We start from the raw sequence: 21,038 nt of genomic DNA, 5'->3' as shown, positions 1-21,038 counted from the left end.
TCTTTTCTCCTGGATTCACTGGCACAAAGCAGGTGCTCAATAAATATTTGCTAGATGAGTGATACAATGAGTGACTTTGGTGAGAGCAGTGGCAGAGAAGTCAGGAGCCAAATTACAGGAAGATCCTGAGTTATCATCTCTAACACCCAGAAAATTTTCTCCAGAGATATGTTGAATTTCTTAGGATACCCAGTATCTTTATCAGTTTACCTGTTCTAACTTAAAATGCACCGGTCAATACCACATGAAAATAATTGATTTACTATGAAAATTATGCAAATTGAAATCAGAGTTCTCAGTATATCTGCCATAAAATGAGCATTAAACTCTTATATCTACTTTGCACAGCAATTCCCCCTTCCAATCACATTACCTGTGACTACTTGCCCTGCATATAAAAACTCCAACCCTAATTGGTGGGGGGGTTTCATAACACACACTGTTAGCTGCCAAGTAAATCCCCATGAGGACTTCCTTATCTGAGACATATAACAGAGAGGGCATCCGTATGAAAGGCAAGAGACCTGGTTCTGGACCCAGTTCTGGTACTTCTTTACTTGTTCAACTCACTTTTCTTCTGAGGTTTCTATTTCCTTGAAATTCTAAAATGTTACACACATTATTGGAATGGTATGCATGGTATACTATTATGGGGCTATTGATTTAAAGTACCTGAGTATATAAGTTTCCAATTAATAAAATATTTGCAGATTTTGTCTATTATGTGTAAGATGCCAAGGAAAATGTTCTAATAAGCAGCTTCTCATGGGCAGTTCACAATCCAGTGTCATAACACAGTTGAAACACAATTGTTAAGAGCAAGGACTCTGGAACCAGATGGCCAGAGTTCAGATCACAGTTCTGACACTTTCTAACTGAAACTGTGCGTGGGTTACCTAACTCTCCTTGCCTCAGTTCCCTCATCTGTATGGTGAGGATAATAGAGTTGTCATGGTCAAACCTTAAAGGGCCACCTGAAACCTAATAAGTTCTATGGGTAAGCAATCTACAACCAACATTATTCTCCTGGTCAACATATATAGAACTTACTGTGCAAATACTGTGACAGGCACTGGACAGGTTAAAAATATCCAATATTTTGCACCCACTAAGATTTTATAATTTCAACAACGTGTTATCACCCTTAATTCTAAAGGAGACTCTGTAAGTTTTGAGAGGAAATTGAGACTCAGTGAGGCAAAGAGGTTTTTGCCTATATCAGTGGTTTTCAACTAGGGGCAATTTTGTCCCCCGGGAGACATCTGGCAATGTCTGGAGACATTTTTGTTTGCTCAATTTGCAGGGAGTGCCTACCAGCAACTAGTGGGTAGAGACCAGTAATTTATCTATTAAATTAATTCATCTGTTACACAGTTAAAGTGTAACAGATAAATAATGACCCTCAGTGATAAACTGGTGGGGGGTTCTGAGCACCCAGAGAGCGGTGTGCAGTTACGAGGGGCACAACTGCTGGATGGCAGGTATATCATCAGCTAAGAGGACAGCGAGTTTCTGAGTGGGCTTCATGGATGCGGTGGCTCCTCAACTGTGTTCTGAGTGGGCAGGACATAAAGGCACAGAGTGGATGCGAGAGGATTTTCAGGGGGCATTTGCAAGGAAGAATCCGTAAAGTGAGTTTCCCAACAACAACACTAAGCTCAAAGAAATGAAACATTGCCTTCAAAATTCTGAGGCAAGAATTTTGGGAAGATGGCAGAGTAGGAAGCCTTAGGAAACAGTCTCTACGCCAAAACAATGACTGAGCCCACACGTCTGAATCAACTCTTTTGACACTGTGGAGACTAGTGGAACACTGGGAGCTGGAGGAAGTGGCTGGTCAACTGCAGTAAATACTGGTGAATTTCATCCTCTGTTCAGGGCTTCCGCCCCTCACCCAACCCCAACCACATGGCAGGCAGTGGTGGGACCTTAGCCTGGGCTCCTAATGCAGCACTGCAGCTTGTTGGTGCCGTGATGGGCTACAAAAATCTAGTCCTCCAGAATCCTGGGGAGTGTGGTCTGATCGCTGGTCACTGCTTTTGATCATTTACTTTGGTTTGCTGGGGTACTGGCTCTGAGGGTGGCCACTTTCCAACTCCACTCAGACAAAAGTGGCAGAGGGGTCTTGAAGAGGCTGTACCTATTTTGTTGTTTTTTATGTTTTTCCTTCCTTTCTCCATTTGGGAGCAAAAAATCATTTGGCAAAGTCACAAATTGACAGTTTCCGCCCCCAACACCAAGAACAAAAACAACAACAAAACCTAGCAGCAAGGATAAGGATGGGCAATTGCACCAAGCCAGCAACTGCAGTTGCCACAACTCTACCTACAACTTTGTGATGTTTCCCATGCCCCAAAATGCACTGAACTGTCTCCAAGTTCAAAACATTCAGCAAACAATGCCAAGGCAGAGCTACCAGAGACATGTATGATTGGCACAACAAATACTGTAATGCTGTGTTAGCTAGTGCAGCCACTCTCTGTTGCAGTATGGACATAGACAGCAACACAAATTGTAATAGAATGAAACCTGTCCCTTGTTGGCAGGGTCACCCCAAAGGAATGAAGTGTGTTGTAGTTTCCTAGGTTGCTCAAGCAACTACCGTAAAATGGATCAGGTTAAACAATGGCAATGTATCCACTCATGGACAAATCAAGGTGATGCTTTCTTCCTGAAGACTGCGGGACATCTCCAGGAAAATAGTAAAAATGATAAATTTGTGAATTTTAATCACACACAACTGTACTAAGAACTGTTTGTTTTCTTTTTTATAGTTGTTGTAGGGTAGATGAAAAAAATTAAAATCAATTTTAAAGAAAAAAATTAAATAAAATTAAACAAATGAAAAATCAAGGCAATTATCAACTCCAGGAAAAACAGTTAATTGAATTTAAAAAATGGAAATGCACTAATAGAACACTTCTCAGCTCACCAGTTAATGGTATTTACATAATCACATTAATTATGGATCTGATAAAAATTGTGATACAACTAGATTGGGAGAAAGTGCAGGAGAAAAGAGCATGAGCAAGAGCTAAACTCCTCATCAATCTTAATAGAAAGTCAACAGATTACATCTAAAACTGATCAATCTCAATCTTTCCTGTGCATTTATTCTCAAGAAGATATAGTGCTGTGCTAAAGCTACATGTGGGATTTAATGAATCAAAACTAAATAAAATTAAAACTTCAGTTTCTCAATTGTGACAGCCACATTTCAAGGGCTTGATAAAATACATGTAACTAGGGGCTATCCTATCTATTATTCTATTAACAAAGTTGTAGAACAGCAAGTTTTATTGGATAGCACTGTGCTAGAGGATGTATGACATCAACACAAAGAAGTAAACCAAGAAAGAAGATTTTGGGGTCCAGAAAAAAAGAAAAAAAAAGCAGTAAGGGGAATCTTGGGGAAAATAGTAAAGAGAGGTCCCCAATAGCTGTCCGCAGGTCTCAGAGACAAAGGCCCAGCCTAGAGCAGGTGAGGGGCCTTAGGGGACATCTTTCCAAGGAGAATCAATGGATCGACTCCCTAACATGTCTCAAGATCCTGAGAGGAGATTAACACAACTGGGGGAGATATTGGGGATGAATTAGTCATAGTTAGAGACAAAACCAAGGAAACAAAAGACAATTATTCACCCCAGGTTAAACAAGCTATTGCAGGAAAGGAAACAATAAAAGTATATGCCACATGGATCAACTATGAAAGGCAAAGATAAGTTAAAATAACATAAAGAATGAAGGCTGATGCAACCTAAGTTATGACAATAATGGGAGTAGGGGAAGGTAGAACTATATGTGTGGGGGAGTAAGCAGGGGGTGAAAGAAAACTAAGTCTTAAATTCTCAATTTTCATATTGTTAAATCAATAAATAATACCTAAAATAGAAAAATCAACATTCAGCAATAGCACAATATCATTTAGGGATGTAAATACTGAAAGATCGACCAAAAGAGTTGAAAGTGGTTGTCTCTGGAGAATTAGAACTGGGGGCACAGGCACACATAGTGAAAAAATTTGACACTTCAATCTATAAGCATGTACAATATAAATTGTTTTTAAATTAAACTGATGAGTCAAATTAGTAGTATGTATACAATCAGTAATTCTTAATATCACATAGATGCATATTCATTGTTTCTTAGTACATTTGCATCAATTTAGAAAAAGAAATAGAAAGACAACAGAAAAAGAAATAAAACGATAATAGAGAGAAAAAAAAGAAAAAAAGAAAAAAGAAAAAAAAATTAGTAGTATGTACATACTCATTAGAAATATGGGAGTAAATGTCAGAAAAAAAAACAGCTAAAAGATGTGAAAGTTATTTTTTCAGGGAGCAGAATGGGAGTGAGCCAGGGGACAGCTGTTTTTTTTTTAAAGCTTTCTAGCACTATTTGAACTTATGCTTCTACAGCTCCTTTTACATGTATAACTTTGATAAAAATAACTATCAAAAAGAAAATGATGAATAAAAAGATAACTGAGGAAAAAATAGAAGCCACACATTACTGGTGGGAATGTAAAATGGATCAACCACTCTGGAAAATAGCTCGGCAGTTTCTTAAAATGGTAAATATAGATTTTTTTCACATGACCCAACAATTCCACCCAAGGGAAATGAAATGTGTCCACACAAAAGCTGTATATGAATGTTCATAGCATTGATAATAGCCCGAAACTGGGAAACACCACCAAATGTACATCCATTGATGAACAGATAAATAAATATGGTATCCATGTTAAAAGTGAATGAATTGGGGGACAAGATGGTGGCTCAGTGAAGTGTGGGATTTAGTTCGTGCTCCAGAGCAGCTAGTAAATAGCCAGGAACAGTACAGAACAACCGCTAGGGCCACGTCAGTGACCGGACACACAGAGTATCCCAGCCTGGACCAGCTGGACCAGCTGCGAGCCTACTCAGAACCGTGAATCCACCAAACCACAGAGCTGGCGCCTCTCCCCTACAAGCTGCTTCTCTGAGGGGAAAGAAAAGAGAGTTCACCAGCAGCAGAGTCTGAGCACAACTAAGCTCCAATTGTGGAATTAATTAACAAATTCTGACTACTAAAAATAGGCTCCCAGCTCAGCTGAACTTCCAGTAAAAGCTGTGGTTATTGGGTTTTGCCCAAGCGCAGGGGGGCAGGGCTGACTGAAAAAGAAAAAAAGAAGAAAAAAAAACAGATTTTTTTGATCAGATAGTACATAATACTTGAAAGGATCTGGGCCCTGAAGAAAAGGAGAATGCACACAAGACCTGGAGATACACAGAGCAACGTACAAACTTAAGCTCTTGATTAGCAAACCCGAGGAATGGGAGTCCTGCTTTGAAAAGGACTTTTCTTTTTCTTTTTTGTGGCTATGGCTTGACTACTCTTGGATAGAACTGCAGGGCTTCTCAGGCTCCAACAGACATAGGTAGAATTAAGCTTCTGTGAGCGTTTGTCTGGAGCGTGTGCTTTCCCCAGGAGATGGGTTGGGCCCAAAATGGCATCTCTCCTTCAAGGAAATCAGACCCCAGGGTCTGGAAAAGTGAAGTGATTAAAGCCAGCCTACAACCTCTACTCTGTCTCAACCACACCCCCCGCAGGGAAAGTCTGCTGAAGTTAAAGGTACCATATTACTGTAGCTAGTGGGACCCGCGGGCAGAAAAGTGTCACATATTGGGCAGGATAGGAAAAACACAGAGTCCAGAGGCTTCATAAGAAAGCCTTTCAACCTGCTGGGTCTCACCCTCAAGGAAAACTGACTCAGGTGACTCTTTCCTCCTGAGAGGAGGCCAGCTTGATCTGGGAAAATCCGGTTGGAGTCTATAATATCTAGGTAGACCCTCCTAAGGTGGGGAGAAAAAGACACCATACAGGAAGGGCAAGAAACAAGAAAAAAAGAACTGAAAAATTCTGATCTGTTAAACAAAACCTAAGCTAGAGGTCTAGAATAAGCTGAACTGAATGTCAAAGAACAGATAGACTACAAAGTTATCCAGTAAGAAAACACTAGGTAAAAAAACTAAAAACAATCTCCAGGATAAACTAATTAAGGAAACTAAAGGCTTAGATGCCAGCAAAAAATAATGAATGATGCTAGGAAAATTGAAGGTATGGCCCAGTCAAAGGAACAAACCGACAATTTAAATGAGATACAGGAGTTGAAACAATTAATTCAGAATATTCAAACACACATGGAAAACCTCATGAAAAAGCAAATCAATGAATTGAGGGAGGATATAAAGGCAAGAATGAACAAAAAGAAGAAATCAAAAGTCTGAAAAAACAAATCACAGAACTTATTATGGGAATGAAAGGCACAGTAAAAGAGATGAAAAAAAAAAATGAAAACCTACAATGTCAGATTTCAAGAGGCAGAAGATAGGGTTAGTGACCCAGAGGATGGGAAATCTGAAATCTGAAAATCAAAATAAAATATAGGTAAAAAAATGAAAAAAATATGAGCAGGGACTCGGAATTGAATGGCAACATGAAGCATATGCATCTCTGTGTTGTGGGTGTCCCAGAAGGAGAAGAGAAGGGAAAAGGAGGAGAAAACTAATGGAGGAAATTATCACTGAAAATTTCACAACTCTTATGAAAGACTTAAAACTACAGATCCAACAAGTGCAGCATATCCCAAACAGAATAGATACAAATAGAAGTACTCCAAGACATTTACTAATCAGGATGTCAGATGTCAAAGAGAAAGAGAGAATCTTGAAAGCAGCAAGAGAAAATCAATTCATCATATACAAGGGAAGCACAATAAGACTATGCGTAGATTTCTCAGTAGAAACCATGGAGGCGAGAAGACAGTGGGATGATATATTTATGTTACTAAAAGAGAAAAATTGCCAACCAAGAATCCTATATCCAGCAAAACTGCCCTTCAAAAATGAGGGAGAAATTAAAACATTTTCAGTTAAAAAATAACTGAGAGAATTTGTGACCAAGAGATTGGCTCTGCAAGAAAGATTAAAGGGAGCACAAGAGACAGATAGGAAAAGACAGCAGAGAGGGGTGTGGAAAAGAGTGTAGAAACGTAGACTAGCAGTAAAAGTAAAAAGAAGAAAAATTAGATATGACATATAAAATCCAAAAGGCAAAATGGTAGAAGAAAGTACCACCCATACAGTAATAACACTAAATGTTAATGGATTAAACTCCCCAATCAAAAGACACAGACTAGCAGAATGGTTTTTAAAAAATGGGACCCATATATATGCTGTCTACAGGAAACACACCTTAGACCCAAGCATAAACATAGGTTGAAAGTGAAAGGTTGGAAAAAGATATTTCATGCAAATAACAATTAAAAAAAAAAAGCAGGAGTAGCTATATTAATATCCAACAAATTAGACTTCCAATGTAAAATAGTTAAAAGAGACAAAGAAGGACACTATGTATTGATAAAAGGAACAATTCAACAAGAAGACATAACAATCATAAATATTTATGCACTGAGCCAGAATGCGCCAAAATACATGAGGCAAACACTGAAAACACTGAAAAGAGAAATAGACACATCTACCATAATAATTGGAGACTTCAATTCCCCACTCTCATCAACAGACAGAGGATCAATAAAGAAACAGAGAATTTTTTTTTTTCTTTTTTTTTTTTTTAAAGGAAAGACAGAGAGAAGGAAGGAAGGATAGAAGGAAGGAAGGGAGGAAGAAAGGGAAACATCTTTAAACATTTTCTTGTTTTTATTGCATTTTGTTTTCCTGTTTTTGTTACATGGGCTGGGGCCGGGAATCGAACCGAGGTCCTCCGGCATAGCAGGCAAGCACTTTGCCCGCTGAGCCACCGCGGCCCGCCGAAACAGAGAATTTGAATACAATAAATGAACTAGACTTAATAGACATTTATAGAATATTACACCCCACAACAGAAGGATACACCTTTTTTTCAAGTGCTCATGGATCATTCTCAAGGATAGACCATATGCTGGGTCACAAAGCAAGTCTCAATAAATTTTAAAAGATTGAAATCATACAAAACACTTTCTCAGATCATAAACAAATGAATTTAGAAATCAATAATAGGCAGAATGCCAGAAAATTCACAAATATATGGAGACTCAACAACACACTTTTAAACAACAAGTGGGTCAAGGAGGAAATTACAAGAGAAATCAGTAAATATCTCGAGGCAAATGAAAATGACAACACAGCATATCAACATTTATGGGATGCAATAAAGGCAGTGCTAAGAGGGAAATTTATTGACCTAAATATCTATTTCAAAAAAGAAAAAATATAAAAAATCAGAGAATTAACTGTCCACTTGGAAGAACTAGAGAAAGAATAGCAAACTAACCCCAATGCAAGCAAAAGGAAAGAAATAACAAAGATTAGAGCAGAAATAAATGAAATTGAGAACATGAAAACAATCAAGAAAATGAACAAAACCAAAAGATGGTTCTATGAGCAAATCAATAAGATTAATGGACCCTTAGCGAGGCTGACAAAAAAAGAAGAGAGAGGATGCAAATAAATAAAATCAGAAATGGAAGAGAAGTCAGACCACTGACCCCACAGAAATAAAGCAGGTAATAAGAGGATACTATGAACACCTTTATTCTAATAAACTATATAATGTGGATAAAATGGAAACTTACTAGAAAGGCATGAACAACCAGCATTGACTCAAGAAGAAATAGACAACCTCAACAAACCAATTACAAGTAAAGAAAATGAATTAGTCATTAAGAAGCAACTCAAAAAACAAAAGTCCAGGATGAGATGGCTTCACATGTGAATTCTACCAAACGTTCCAGAAGAATTAGTATCAATCCTGCTCAAACTCTTCAAAACAACTGAAGAGGAGGGAAGGCTACCTACCTCATTCCATGAAGCCAACATCACCCTCATACCAAAGCCAGACAAAGATATTACAAGAAAAGAAAACTACAGACCAATCTCTCTAATGAATATAGATGCAAAAATCCTCAACAAAATTTTAGCAAATCAAATCCAGCAGCACATTAAAAAAATTATACACCATGACCAAGTAGGATTCATTCCAGGTACGCAAGGATGGTTCAACATAGGAAAATCAATTAAAGTAATACACCATATCAACTAATCAAAGAAAAAAAAACACATGATCACCTCGATTGATGCAGAAAAGACATTTGACAAAATTCAACACCCTTTCTCATTGAAAACACTTCAAAGGATAGGAATAGAAGGGAACTTCCTCAACATGATAAAGGGAATATATGAAAAACCCACAGCTAACATCATCCTCAATGGGGAAAAACCGAAAACTTTCCCCCCAAGATCAGAAACAAGACAAGGATGTCCACTATCACCATTGTTATTCAACATTGTGTTGGGAGTTTTAGCCAGAGCAATTAGATAAGAAAAAGAAATACAAGGCATCAAAATTGGAAAGGAAGAAGTAAAACTCTGTTTGCATATGACATGATACTATATGTCGAAAACCCTGAAAAAGCCACAGAAAAACTATTAGAGCTAATAAATGAGTACAGCAAAGTGGCAGGTTACAAGGTTGTATTAGTTAGGGTTCTCTAGAGAAACAGAATCAACAGGGAACACTTACAAGTATAAAATTTATAAAAGTGTCTCATGTGAACACAGGAATCCAGAGTCCAAAATCTGCGGGGCAGGCAGTGAAGTCGACGACTCCAATGGAGGATCTGGATGAACTCCACAGGAGAGGCTCACCAGCTGAAGCAGGAATGGAACCAGTCTCCTCTGAATCCTCCTTAAAAGCTTCCGGTGATTAGATTAAGCATCACTCATTGTAGAAGACACTCCCCTTTGGCTGATTACAAATGGAATCAGCTGTGGATGCAGCTGACATGATCATGACCTAATTCTATGAAATGTCCTCATTGCAACAGACAGGCCAGCACTTGCCCAACCAGATAAACAGGTACCACAACTTGGCCAAGTTGACACATGTCCCTAATCATGACAAAGGTCAACACTCAAAAATCTGCAGTGTTTCTTTATACTAGTAATGTACAATCTGAGGGGGAAATCAAGAAAAAAATTCCATTTACAATTGCAACCAAAAGAATAAAATATTTAGTAAAAAATTTAACTAAAGAGACAAAAGACCTCTATTAAGAAAACTACAAGAAATTGTTAAAAGAAATTACAGAAGACCTAAAGATGGAAGGGCATACTGTGTTCATGGATTGGAAGACTAAATATAGTTAAGATGTCAATTCTACCTACATTGATCTATAGATCAATGCAATACCAATTAAAATCCCAAAAACTTACTTTTCAGAAATAGAAAAATCAATAACCAAATTCACCTGGAAGGGCAGGGTGCCCCGAATAGCTAGAAGTATCCTAAGAAAGAAAAATGAAGTTGGAGGTCTCACACTACCCGATTTTAAGGTGTATAATGAAGTTACAGTGGTCAAAACAGCACAGTACTGTCATAAAGACAGATATATTGACCAATGGAATTGAATAGAGTCTTTAAATATAGACCCTCTCATCTACGGACAATTGATCTTTGATAAGGCAGTCAAGCCAACTCACCTGGGACAGAACAGTCTCTTCAATAAATGGTGCTTAGAGAACTGGATATTCACATGTAAAAGAATGAAAGAGGATCCATATCTCACACCCTATACAAAAATTAACTCAAAATGGATCAAAGATCTAAACATTAGATCTAAGACCATAAAACTTTTAGAAGAAAATGTAGGGAAACATCTTATAAATCTTATAATAGGAGGTGGTTTCCTAGACCTTACATCCAAAGCACAAGCACTGAACAAAAAAATAAATAAATGTGAACTCCTCAAAATTAAACACTTTTGTGCATCATAGAAGTTTGTCAAGAAATTAAAAAGACAGACGACACAATGGAAGACAGTATTTGGAAACAATATATCAGATAAAGGTCTAGTATCCAAAATATATAAAGAGATTGTTCAACTCAACAACAAAAAGACAGACAACCCAATTAAAAATAGGCCAAAGAAATGAACAGATATTTCTCAGAAGAGGAAGTACAAATGGGAAAAAGGTACATGAAAAGATGCTCCACTTCCCTGGCTATTGGGGAAATGCAAATCAATACCATCATGAGATAACATCTGAACCCACCAGAATGGCCATTATCAATAAAACAGAAACGACAGGTGCCAGAGAGGATGTGGAGAAAGAGGCATCCTTATCCACTGTTGGTGGGAAGTCAGATGGTACAACCACTGTGGGAGGCAGTTTGGCAGCTCCTTAGGAAGTTAAGTATAGAACTGCTATACGACCCCGCAATACCATTGCTAGGTATCTACTCAGAGGACATGAGGGCAAGGACAAAAATGGACATTTGAACACCAATGTTTATAGCAGCATTATTTACAATTGCCAAGAGATGTAAGCAGCCAAAATGTCCAACAACAGACGAGTAGCTAAACAAGCTGTGGTATATACATATGATAAAATATTATGCAGCTGTAAGAATAAAGTTATGAAGCATGTAACAACATGGATGGACCTTAAGGACATTATGCTGAGTGAGAATAGCCAGAAACAAAAGGACAAGTATGGTCTCATTGATATGAACTAACATTAGTGAATGAACTTGGAGAATTTCAGTTGGTAACAGAGACCATCAGGAGATAGAAATAGGGTAGATATTGGGTAATTGGAGCATAAGGGATAAAGACTGTGCAATAGGACTGATAGTAAAAATTCAGAAATAGATAGCACAATACTACCTAACTGTAATACAATAATGTTAGAGCACTGAAGGAAGCTGAATGTAAGACAGAGGGAAGAGGACTGGGGACACAAATGAAATCAGAAGGAAAGATAGACAATAACTCTGAGATAGTATAATCTAGGAATGCTTAGAGTATATAACAATAGTGACTAAATGTACAAATTTAAAAATGTTCTTAAATGAGAAAGAACCAATAATGTCAAAACTGTGTTGAAAATAGATGGCAATTCATATTTTAAAACTCTAACTTATGTGTGAGACTAAAGCAATAAATGTTTATTTGGTACAAAATTTATATTTTGACTAGTGCATTTCCTAATATGACTTATGTGGACAGCTTAATTTAACACCATAAGTACATGGAATCTTGAGTGGTGCATGAGATTTTGTAGATTTGTCCAGAGTGATGCCCCGATAAATCCCAGAATGATTTGAACAGTGAATAAAAAAGTATTTGCAAAGTCCCCTTGGTGGAACAGCGAGAAAAGGGGAAAATTCAACTTCCCCAAGTGGAGAATTCCTGATATTCTCACAAGCAGTGGGGACAACCAAAGCAATAGGCTGAGCCTCAATGTTGGGTTTTGTTCATATGAAACTTAACCCTGCAAAGGATAGGCTAAGCTTACTTAAAATTAGGTCTAAGAGTCACCCCAGAGAACCTCTTTTGTTGCTCAGATGTGGCCTCTCTCTCTCTCAGCCAACATGATAAGCAAACTCAGTGCCCTCTCCGTCTCTATATGGGTCATGACTCCCAGGGGTATGGACCTTCCTGGCAACATGGGACAGAAATCCTAGAATGAACTGGGACTCAGCATCAAGGATTGAGAAAACTTTCTCAACTAAAAAGGGGAAGAGTGAAATGAGACAAAATAAAGCATCCAATGGTTGAGAGATTCCAAACAGAGTTTGGAGGTTATTCTTACACATTATATAGATATCACCTTTTTAGTTAAGGTGTAATGGAGAGGCTGGAGGGAACTGCCTGAAAATGCAGAGCTGTGTTCCAGTAGCCATGTTTCTTGAAGATGATTGCATAATGATATAGCTTTTGCAGTGTGACTGCATGATTGTGAAAACCCTGTGTCAGATGCTCCTTTTATCGAGAGATGAGTACACATGTGGATTAAAAATAAATAAGTATGGGGGAACAAATGTTAAAATAAATTTAGTAGATTGAAATGTTGGTGATCGGTCAGGGGGAGAGGGAGGGGTATGGTATGTACGAATTTTTTTCTTTTTTCTTTTTATTTCCTTTTCTGGATTGATGCAAATGTTCTGAGATGTGAACGTGGTGGTGATGAATATACAACTATGTGATGGTATTGTGAGTTATTGATTATATACCAAGAATGGAATGATCACATGGTAAGAATGTTCATGCTTGTATGTTGTTATGTTTAAAAAATAAAAGTAAAAGTAATGGGCTCAGCGGTGCAAAGGTGGCTCAGTGGCAGAATTCTCACATGCCATGCTGGAGACCTGGGTTCATTTCCTCGTGCCTGGCCATGTGTGGGGGGCGGGAGAGGGGATCAAAAGGCTGAACTGTAATCAAAAGTAAGTAATTTCTCTTCCATGTGGGAGACCTGAGTTTGATTCCTGTACCATGCACCAAAAAAAAAAAAAAATTTCTGATTTCCTAAGACTCTGACAGATACATGATTCTACCAGTAATGGGTAATTGGCTTGTTCCAGTTTATGGCTGTTTTGAGTAGTGCTGCTAAGAACATTCTTCTACATGTCTTTTGTTAATATATGTATATCCCTGGAAATAAAATTGCTGAGTCATATGGTATATGTGTATGGTGGTTTAAAGCTATGTACCCCAGATAAAACATATTCTTAAACTTAATCCGTTCCTATTGATGGGTCTAATTCTATTATTGGAGTCCTTTATAAATAGAATGGAATTCAAACAATGAAGAAAAGCCAAGGGAAACAAGAAACTGAAGTTCAATGGAATTTGGAAGAGAAAGGAATTGCCAGAAGAGGATGTCATGTGCATTGCCATGTGACAGAAGAGCCCAGAAACAAGAATCACCAGGCAGCCCGAGAATGCCAGTCTTTAGGAAGAAAACATCACCCTGATGACTCCTTGTTTTGGATTTCTCTTAGTCTTAAAACTGTGAGCCAATACATTCCCATTGTTTCAGCCAATACCCATCACATATTTGCTTGAGCAGCCAAGGAAACTAAAACTATGTGTTTAGCTTTAGTAGATACTGCCAAAAAGTTTTCCAAAATGATTGTACCAATAGTGGCATTGATCTTAAGGCATTCCCAGTATTCACACCTGATTCTCAGAACTTGTTTGAATTTAGAAAAAAAAAAACTTCAATAAATACATTATAATTTTATAATTTAATTGCGCCTTCAGAATTTTCATGTTGCAATGCTAAGAAAACTGTTGGCTGAAAGCAAACTTTGTATCCTCAATTACTATCATTAGTTTCTGACATATGATAACGTGTTGAATAAATAAGAAGAAAAAAATGAGTTAAAAAAAGAAAGAGAGAATGAAGTACTGATACATGCTACAACATAATGAACCTTGAAAACATTACGCTAGCGGAAATAAGTCAGACACAAAAGGCCATATACTGCATGATTCCACTTATATGAAATGCCTAGATAGGCAAGTCCATGGACAGAACCTAAATTAGTGGTTGCCAAGGGGCTGGAGGTTGGAATGGGAGTAAAAGCAAATGGGTATGAAATGTCTTGCTGGTGGGATGCAAATGTTCTGAAATTAGAATATGGTGATGGTTGCAACTCTGAAAATATGCTAAAAAATCACTGAATTATACATTGAAAATAGGTGAATTTTATGTTAAATTATGGCTCAGTGATTTTAATAAGCAAGTGATTTAAAAAAGAAACCTTGCAGATGGGAATTCTGAACATGTACGATGTGGTGAGTGCTTTATATAGGTTATTAGCATAACAACCTTGAAAAGTTGGTTTTATCCTTGTTTTACAAATAAAACTGAGGCTCAAAGAAGTTAAGCAACTTGCACAATTGCAAAAGCAGCATGCAGCGTACTAAAATGTGAGCGCATGCACCCAGAAGACAGAGTGCGCAGACTTTCTCCCGCGTGTGAAGCCTGGGGCGGGAAGAGCGCAGCGGAGGAGCACACGGAGGCCTGCATTCCAGCGGCCTCCCCCCCCCTCGATCCCGTGGAATCCAAGCACCATTAATGTGCCCAGCACTGCTAGATCAATGGACTATCTGCAAATAGCCCAAGATTTTCTTTCTCCAGAGGCTGCCATGGAATATACAGACTGCAGGTGATTAACTGTGACAATGTGAGTTGTCCAATCTCTGCCACCGGAGGGAAAATTAAACTCTTCCCCTTGCCACAGAGCTCTCTGCACTGGACTGGACGGTGGCTTTGGAGCCAGACTCATGGGTACAAATTCTGCTGCTCAGCAGTTAAGGACCCTTGCAAAGTTGCTTACCTGTCTCTGTGTCTCAGTTTCTTCATCTCTAAAGTGGGGATGAAAAGAGAACCTCTTCTAGAGGAATGCAAAGTGCTCAGAGCAAGACTAAATGCTCGATAAACGTTTGCCATCAGTGTGACCAGGTCTACCTATTTAAACTTGTCATCTACTTGTGCAAGCTTGTTTTTTCTCAGCTTTGCTACAAAGTTGCCATTTCAACAATATATTCTCTCATCTACATGGTGTTTTATCTGTTGGTGAAGGGTAAGGGATCTCCTCCAAAGCTTACCACACATTTTATATTACCACCATATAAAATCAAAACCCAAAGAACTTGTGGCAGTCATCCGGTCCAAGCCAGTCATTGTACACAGGGGGACAATGAAGCTCCCGGCAGCCAAGGGGCTCCCTGGCCACAAGCACCCACTTGTCTAACGTGATTATCACGTGAACACTCTGCCCGGTAGGCTTTTGTGTCCCAACTTCTCCAGAGGTACCTACCTCCTATCCATTTAGCTAAAAGGGTAGGTGAAAAAAGGCACCCAGATTTTAAAAACTGTTCAATGTTCTTTACAAGCTACTCTGTTTCAAACATCGCAATGAAAGCGTTTTTTAATCTTCCTTCCTTTTTCCCAAACCCCCATTACTGGGAGAAAAGCAAATTCTTTGAAAGCTGTGAACCCAATGCAACAGTTCTGCAGACAATGGTTAAGAGGTAGGCTAGTTCCCAGAGAACGGGTGAAGAGTTTTTCCTCTGTTACCTTGGTAACCGCTACCTTGGCGCCCTCGTTGATGAGCTGAACCACATTCTCTGCTTGGCCTTTGTACGCAGCTATGAGAAGGCGTTCTGAGAGTGCAGCGACCGCATCCTGCTGGCTCATGAATTAGGAGAGAAAGAGGTTTCAGGAGAGTGGTAGACAAGTTCCTTCAGCTCAACACGACGCCACGGGCCCAAGCCGGCACCCACAGGTAAAGATGCTCCCAATCACTGGAAGGTGCCTTTTATGCTATGCCATCTTCAGGACCTATGGGTTACAAAACAAAGCTGCTGTCAGCACCGCTGGGCACAGGGAACAGCCGCACACCTCCCTCTCCCTCTGCAGGGGGAGGAGGCTGGGGGAGAGGGGTACGAGAGAAGCATGTTCTCCACAGCAAAGCCCCAGAACAGAGCTTTCAAGTGGAGGCAGCAGCAAGGGCCAACCTCCCTCTTCACGACCTTCCTCAGGCACCCTCCAGACGACTATGACAGGACCGCAAGGCTTGCTCTGCTGTCCTGGGCAGCAGAGGCTTGATGGCAGCCCCCAAACATTGCCCGGTTTACAGATCCGCCTTCCTCACACAGGTAACTGTGCTGATTATGGTCACAGAGGCCTTCTGGGCAGTGTTTGGTGGGCCCAACATGGCCACCATGGCCAGTTCCCCTGCAGGCCAAGTACCCGTGCACTGGAGGGGGAGTTCTCCTCAGGGTTTCCTTCCAGCATTTACTGCTGTTCTCTTCTTTCATTCCTTTTCTCAATCATTGTAAATCGTGCAGTTCCCTGAGTTCTGGAACAGATGGAAAGCCGGGCACAGGCCCCGGTCTTCTTCGGTTCCAATTATCGCTCAAACAATCCACCCTGGGAACAGCATGGATACTAGAAACCCTGACGGCCGCCCTCCCTTTTTAGGAGAGGGGTTGGTCATGTTGCTTTCTGGTCTAACAAGAGGAAAACAAATGGCCTGCCAAAACCACCTCCAGCACTCTAAGTTTGAGAGGGAGCTGTGGTTTCAAGGGTCCCTAGTTATAAACCTAAGTTCTTCTTTCCATCCAAATGGCCAGAATGATTAGGATTTTAAAGAATGACCTGTCCCAGTACCCCTGGGCCACCATTAGAACAGACCAAAGCCAAAGCTTTCATTCTTTGGGTAAAAGAAGGAATGCTTAAGGGTCCAATCCACTAAGGAGGTGTTGGCATCTTTGCATTAAAAAAAAATGCTTATTAAAAAAACTACAATTATTTAAATGGAAAGGAAAGAAAATGTTGTATCTACAGGACATCATTATTCATCCCAGACCGACCACACATTTTAATTTTGAAGGCCAGGAAGACCGTGCTTCCAGTCAACCCCAATCATCATTTAAATCTCTGAGATAAGAAATTGGTATGGTTGGAAAAAGTCTGGACTAGATCCCCTCCCTGCCTTTTGTTCACTGTGGCATTCAGATGGATCATTTCACCAATCTCAGAGGCCGGGACTAAACATTCGTACATAAAACAGATTAGAGCAGACTGGCTCTCTCCCAGGACTGTGGTGGGGATTGAAGGTGGTATCTTATTAGGTGAAATTCTTGGCCAAATATGAAAATTATAACTTCAGAAAGATCATTCTTATTCCCTCAATTTGTGAATATCAAGTTTTCTCATTCTTCTCTATCTGATACCCCAAATGCAGGAAAAGAATATCAGAGAAAGAGAAGGAGCGTTCACAAATCCATCTTGGACCTGCTCACGTGGCTCAGAAGCACAAGGGATCTGGAGAAGGGTATTGAGAATTCACCAAGGCAGGGGATTCCTCAGAAAGCCACAGTTAGAGATCCCTAGCAAGCTCCAGATATATCTATGGAATGAATGAGCCAACAAAAGCATAAAGTTGTAACATAAAGCACTGTGAAGAGCAGACCTGGTAATTCCTTTGGAAATTCCCAGTGTCTCACAGGGATTGAAGCTTGGGCTGTTGGTTTTCAAGGTTGTCACACTATTTAGAAGTGGTTTACTTTGGTAAACATTAAGACACATTGTCTCTTTTTATTCAGGTGATCTGTGGTACAATCAAACTTATTATACTGAGCTTTTACTCTATTTACCCAAATACTGCATAATCATGCCAGCCCAAATGGCAGAAAAATAAAAGGTATTAGCTATGTCTTCGTCAATGATCTCTGCTCCACAACCAAATTCCCCCCTTTGCCAATCCACTGGCTATCTTCAAGCACCTGACTCATCTCTAACCTCACCTGTACCTTTCTTACAATGCACATTTGAATATCTCAGGAACAATGGCCCAATTCTTTTAAATATTATAATGGCTAAAAATCTACCCCATAAGTTTAGCCCCTGAGGGTAGAGATCTTGTAATCTCAGTACAGCCCAGTAGCTGAGGTCTCTGCACTAGACTAGCAATGGATGCAATGGTCAAAGAAGTTTGTAGTACACTGACATCCACTTTCCTCCTATAAATAAAATAGCCATAAATTTAGCCTCTTAGAGACTAAGACTAAAGACAAGGTACATTTATTGCCATAGTTACAAGCTATTGAGATAGCTTTCTTAGATAACTACTTTTGCTAAATAGCCCCTTGCTAAGATAAGTCCAGCACCTACTATTCTTTCTTTTTTTTGAAGAGCTAGAAAAAATGTTGGCCAAGCAAAAATGTTGTTTCAACTTTTGCATTTCAGTTACAGCTACTTAAGAATGCTCCCTATTCTTAAGGGAAAGGGAAGTATATGTTTGATATGGGTATGCAGTGTGTATAAATAAAACTTTAAAAAAGAAGAATGCTTCCCACTCCAATCCCTCCACTACCACCAACCCACAGACCATTTGCTGAGGCACAGAGCAGCCTCGATGTAAGCTGCTCACATGGGATTTTGGATACTATCCCCACCAGAGTTCCCCCCAAACTGCCTGCAACATCGAGAACAGAATCCCACGCTTCCAACTCCTCGTCTGCTGCTAACCCCCCATCATGGCATGCTCGGATTTCTCAAACCTATTCTCAACTTAACCCCAATAATAGCCCCATTGCTGGAACTTCTAACATTCACCTGCAATTGCATTTACACAGTGGGTGTGTGGGGAGGAATCAAAGTAACATGCCTTCTCTTCTGCTTTCTCCTGCACCTTCAATCTTTGCTGGGGATACAGAGTGAGCAGAAACACTACTGAGACATCGTACTCTCTGCTTCTCCCAAGATCGCTGTCCTAAATCCTTGGTATCCTTACCTCCCATTTAGAATAATGACCCCCATCCTTTTGGAGTGAGAAATACTCTGCCTCTCTCTCATCTGATGCCTCCAAACTAACCAATCAGGCCAGGCAGAGCTGGGGTGGGTGGGCAGAAGGGTGGTGGAGCAGCAACTTCACTGTAAGTCTGTTGGTACCCAGGGTAGCAGCCTCTTTCCCTCATTAAGTCTGAGCCTCCTCCTGCAAGTATCATTCAAGACACTTCTCAGTGCTGGTGAGGAGGGATTTCTCCTGCCTCAAGTCTATCAATCACATCCCTCTTGTCATGATGACATCTTTCACGGTGTTCTGGAGGAAACCTTAAATGCAAACATGCTTGCCAGTTCTTTAGGCAGAAATGAAACAAATGCATGAATATACATATGTAGTGAACGCCCTAAATCCAGAAAGCAATTTGGGTTCCTACGAAAGATTTTCCTTCTTTTCAGCCCACTGCCCCATTTTCACTGCTCTTCAATTTGTCAATTCTTTTACCTCCCATCACAAATGCAAGAAGGACACACAGTTGCTTGGCCTGTGATGTGATCAGTTTTGTTTTTACAGTTAAAGGTCTATGAGGTTTGCTTTGCTATTTTCTTTGGGATTGTAACAAAGTCTCTTAGTTCCAATGTCCCAAAGTCACTTTATCAGTCTCCTAATAGGCAAAATATTGTAAAAGAAACCTGCCAACAAAAGTCCCAGGCAGACACTGTGCCCAGCCCACCCGCAGACCGTCCACAGGCTCGCGGGAACCATGGTGATGGTTGGGGCACACCAGCAGTCACAGCTCACCCTGCTCCCACCGCTCCAACCCTGTGTCGTAGACAGATCGTACTCACATTCAGGGGTCTGTGCTCCCCTTTCTACATCGTGCTCTACTTCAGGATAACTGCAGTCAATTCTTGCCTGGAGAGACCATTAACTTCCTAGGGCTGTCACAACAGGGGGTCTGCGATGATTTACGTTACAATGCTTGCTGCCTTTTCCCCTTTAGCCTCCTCTGCCGACTGAATCACATCGAAAGGCTCATGAAAACATCCATTCAGCTAGCAGTGTGGTGCGGCTTCCTGGTGTGCTCGGCATAGCTTCTGAAAGTCCTGGGTCTTCAGATTTTGCCAGGCCGCTCCCTCCGGCGGGCAGGGGACCTGTAGCACGGCCCCAACTGAAGAATCAGGGACTCGTTCACAGATGCATGTTTTTGAATGACGTTCTGGACAGAAGAGAAAGGAAGTTGCAGTAATGCAAGGAGAGACAAATGCTTGTGGTGCAGGGGAGAGGACATGCAGCATGGGTCAAAGCCTGTAATGAATTGCCTTCATGGTAACAGTTAGGAAAATGAACACTTGTGGGAACAGCAGAGACCCAGAGGCTCCACCCTCCTCAGCTGAGATTCCAGCCCAGTGACTGCAGCAGCACAGGAAGTGGCTGGCTGAGCAGCTGTCCTGGACATTTGTAAACGCAGTTTGTCTCACAAAATCCTCCTCTAAACACAGCTTCTGCAGGGAAGGGAAAAGGGAGAAACAGGGAGCAGAGTCCTTCAGGAGCTGTTATAAGTGAACCAAATACATATTTCAATAGCCCTAGACATCCCAGGTGTGTCCTCGAGCCACGTGTTGAGGAAACAGAAAATCAACTTCCCAACTGGGGAGAGATTAAAGAAAGGAAGAAAGTTTTCATTTTGACTCAAGCCAATGTCTCCACATTTTCCTTTTTGTTTCTAAAGTCAGAATTTCTGCTCCTGGAGATGGGAAAACAACCCTTCTCTGTCAACACAAACCCTCTGAGCACCTTCCCTGTCCAAAGCCTTGCCCCCATTTTTCTGAGGGAAACAGCTCTCATGGGTAATGGGCTGGCATTCTCCTTTGGCCATGCTCGGACTTATACCGAGGGTAAGTCAGTGATGA

General features: G+C 40.3%; 1 protein-coding gene and 1 pseudogene across 3 annotated transcripts in view; one reads left to right on the top strand and one right to left on the bottom strand.

The window, feature by feature from the left end:
• The window catches only part of ANKRD6 (ankyrin repeat domain 6), a 252,189-nt gene that overhangs the window by 81,118 nt on the left and 150,033 nt on the right, over positions 1-21,038 (bottom strand). For 2 of the 3 annotated variants that reach the window (XM_077162410.1, XM_077162411.1), the window contains exons 2-3: positions 19,974-20,344; positions 15,912-16,175 (exon numbers count right to left, since the gene is read on the bottom strand). In XM_077162410.1, coding sequence (XP_077018525.1) covers positions 15,912-16,031 — 120 coding nt within the window. In that variant the 5' untranslated portion in view covers positions 16,032-16,175; positions 19,974-20,344. The remainder of the gene's footprint in view (positions 1-15,911; positions 16,176-19,973; positions 20,345-21,038) is intronic. The other variant, XM_077162412.1, reaches the window with a different exon arrangement.
• Positions 2,339-2,565, top strand: LOC143682803 (cytochrome c oxidase subunit 7B, mitochondrial pseudogene; annotated as a pseudogene).

The sequence above is a fragment of the Tamandua tetradactyla genome, chromosome 5 (genome assembly GCF_023851605.1).
Source record: "Tamandua tetradactyla isolate mTamTet1 chromosome 5, mTamTet1.pri, whole genome shotgun sequence".
Taxonomy (NCBI): Eukaryota; Metazoa; Chordata; class Mammalia; order Pilosa; family Myrmecophagidae; genus Tamandua; species Tamandua tetradactyla.
Note: the sequence above shows the minus strand (reverse complement) of the source record. Positions and strands in the feature narration are given on the sequence as shown.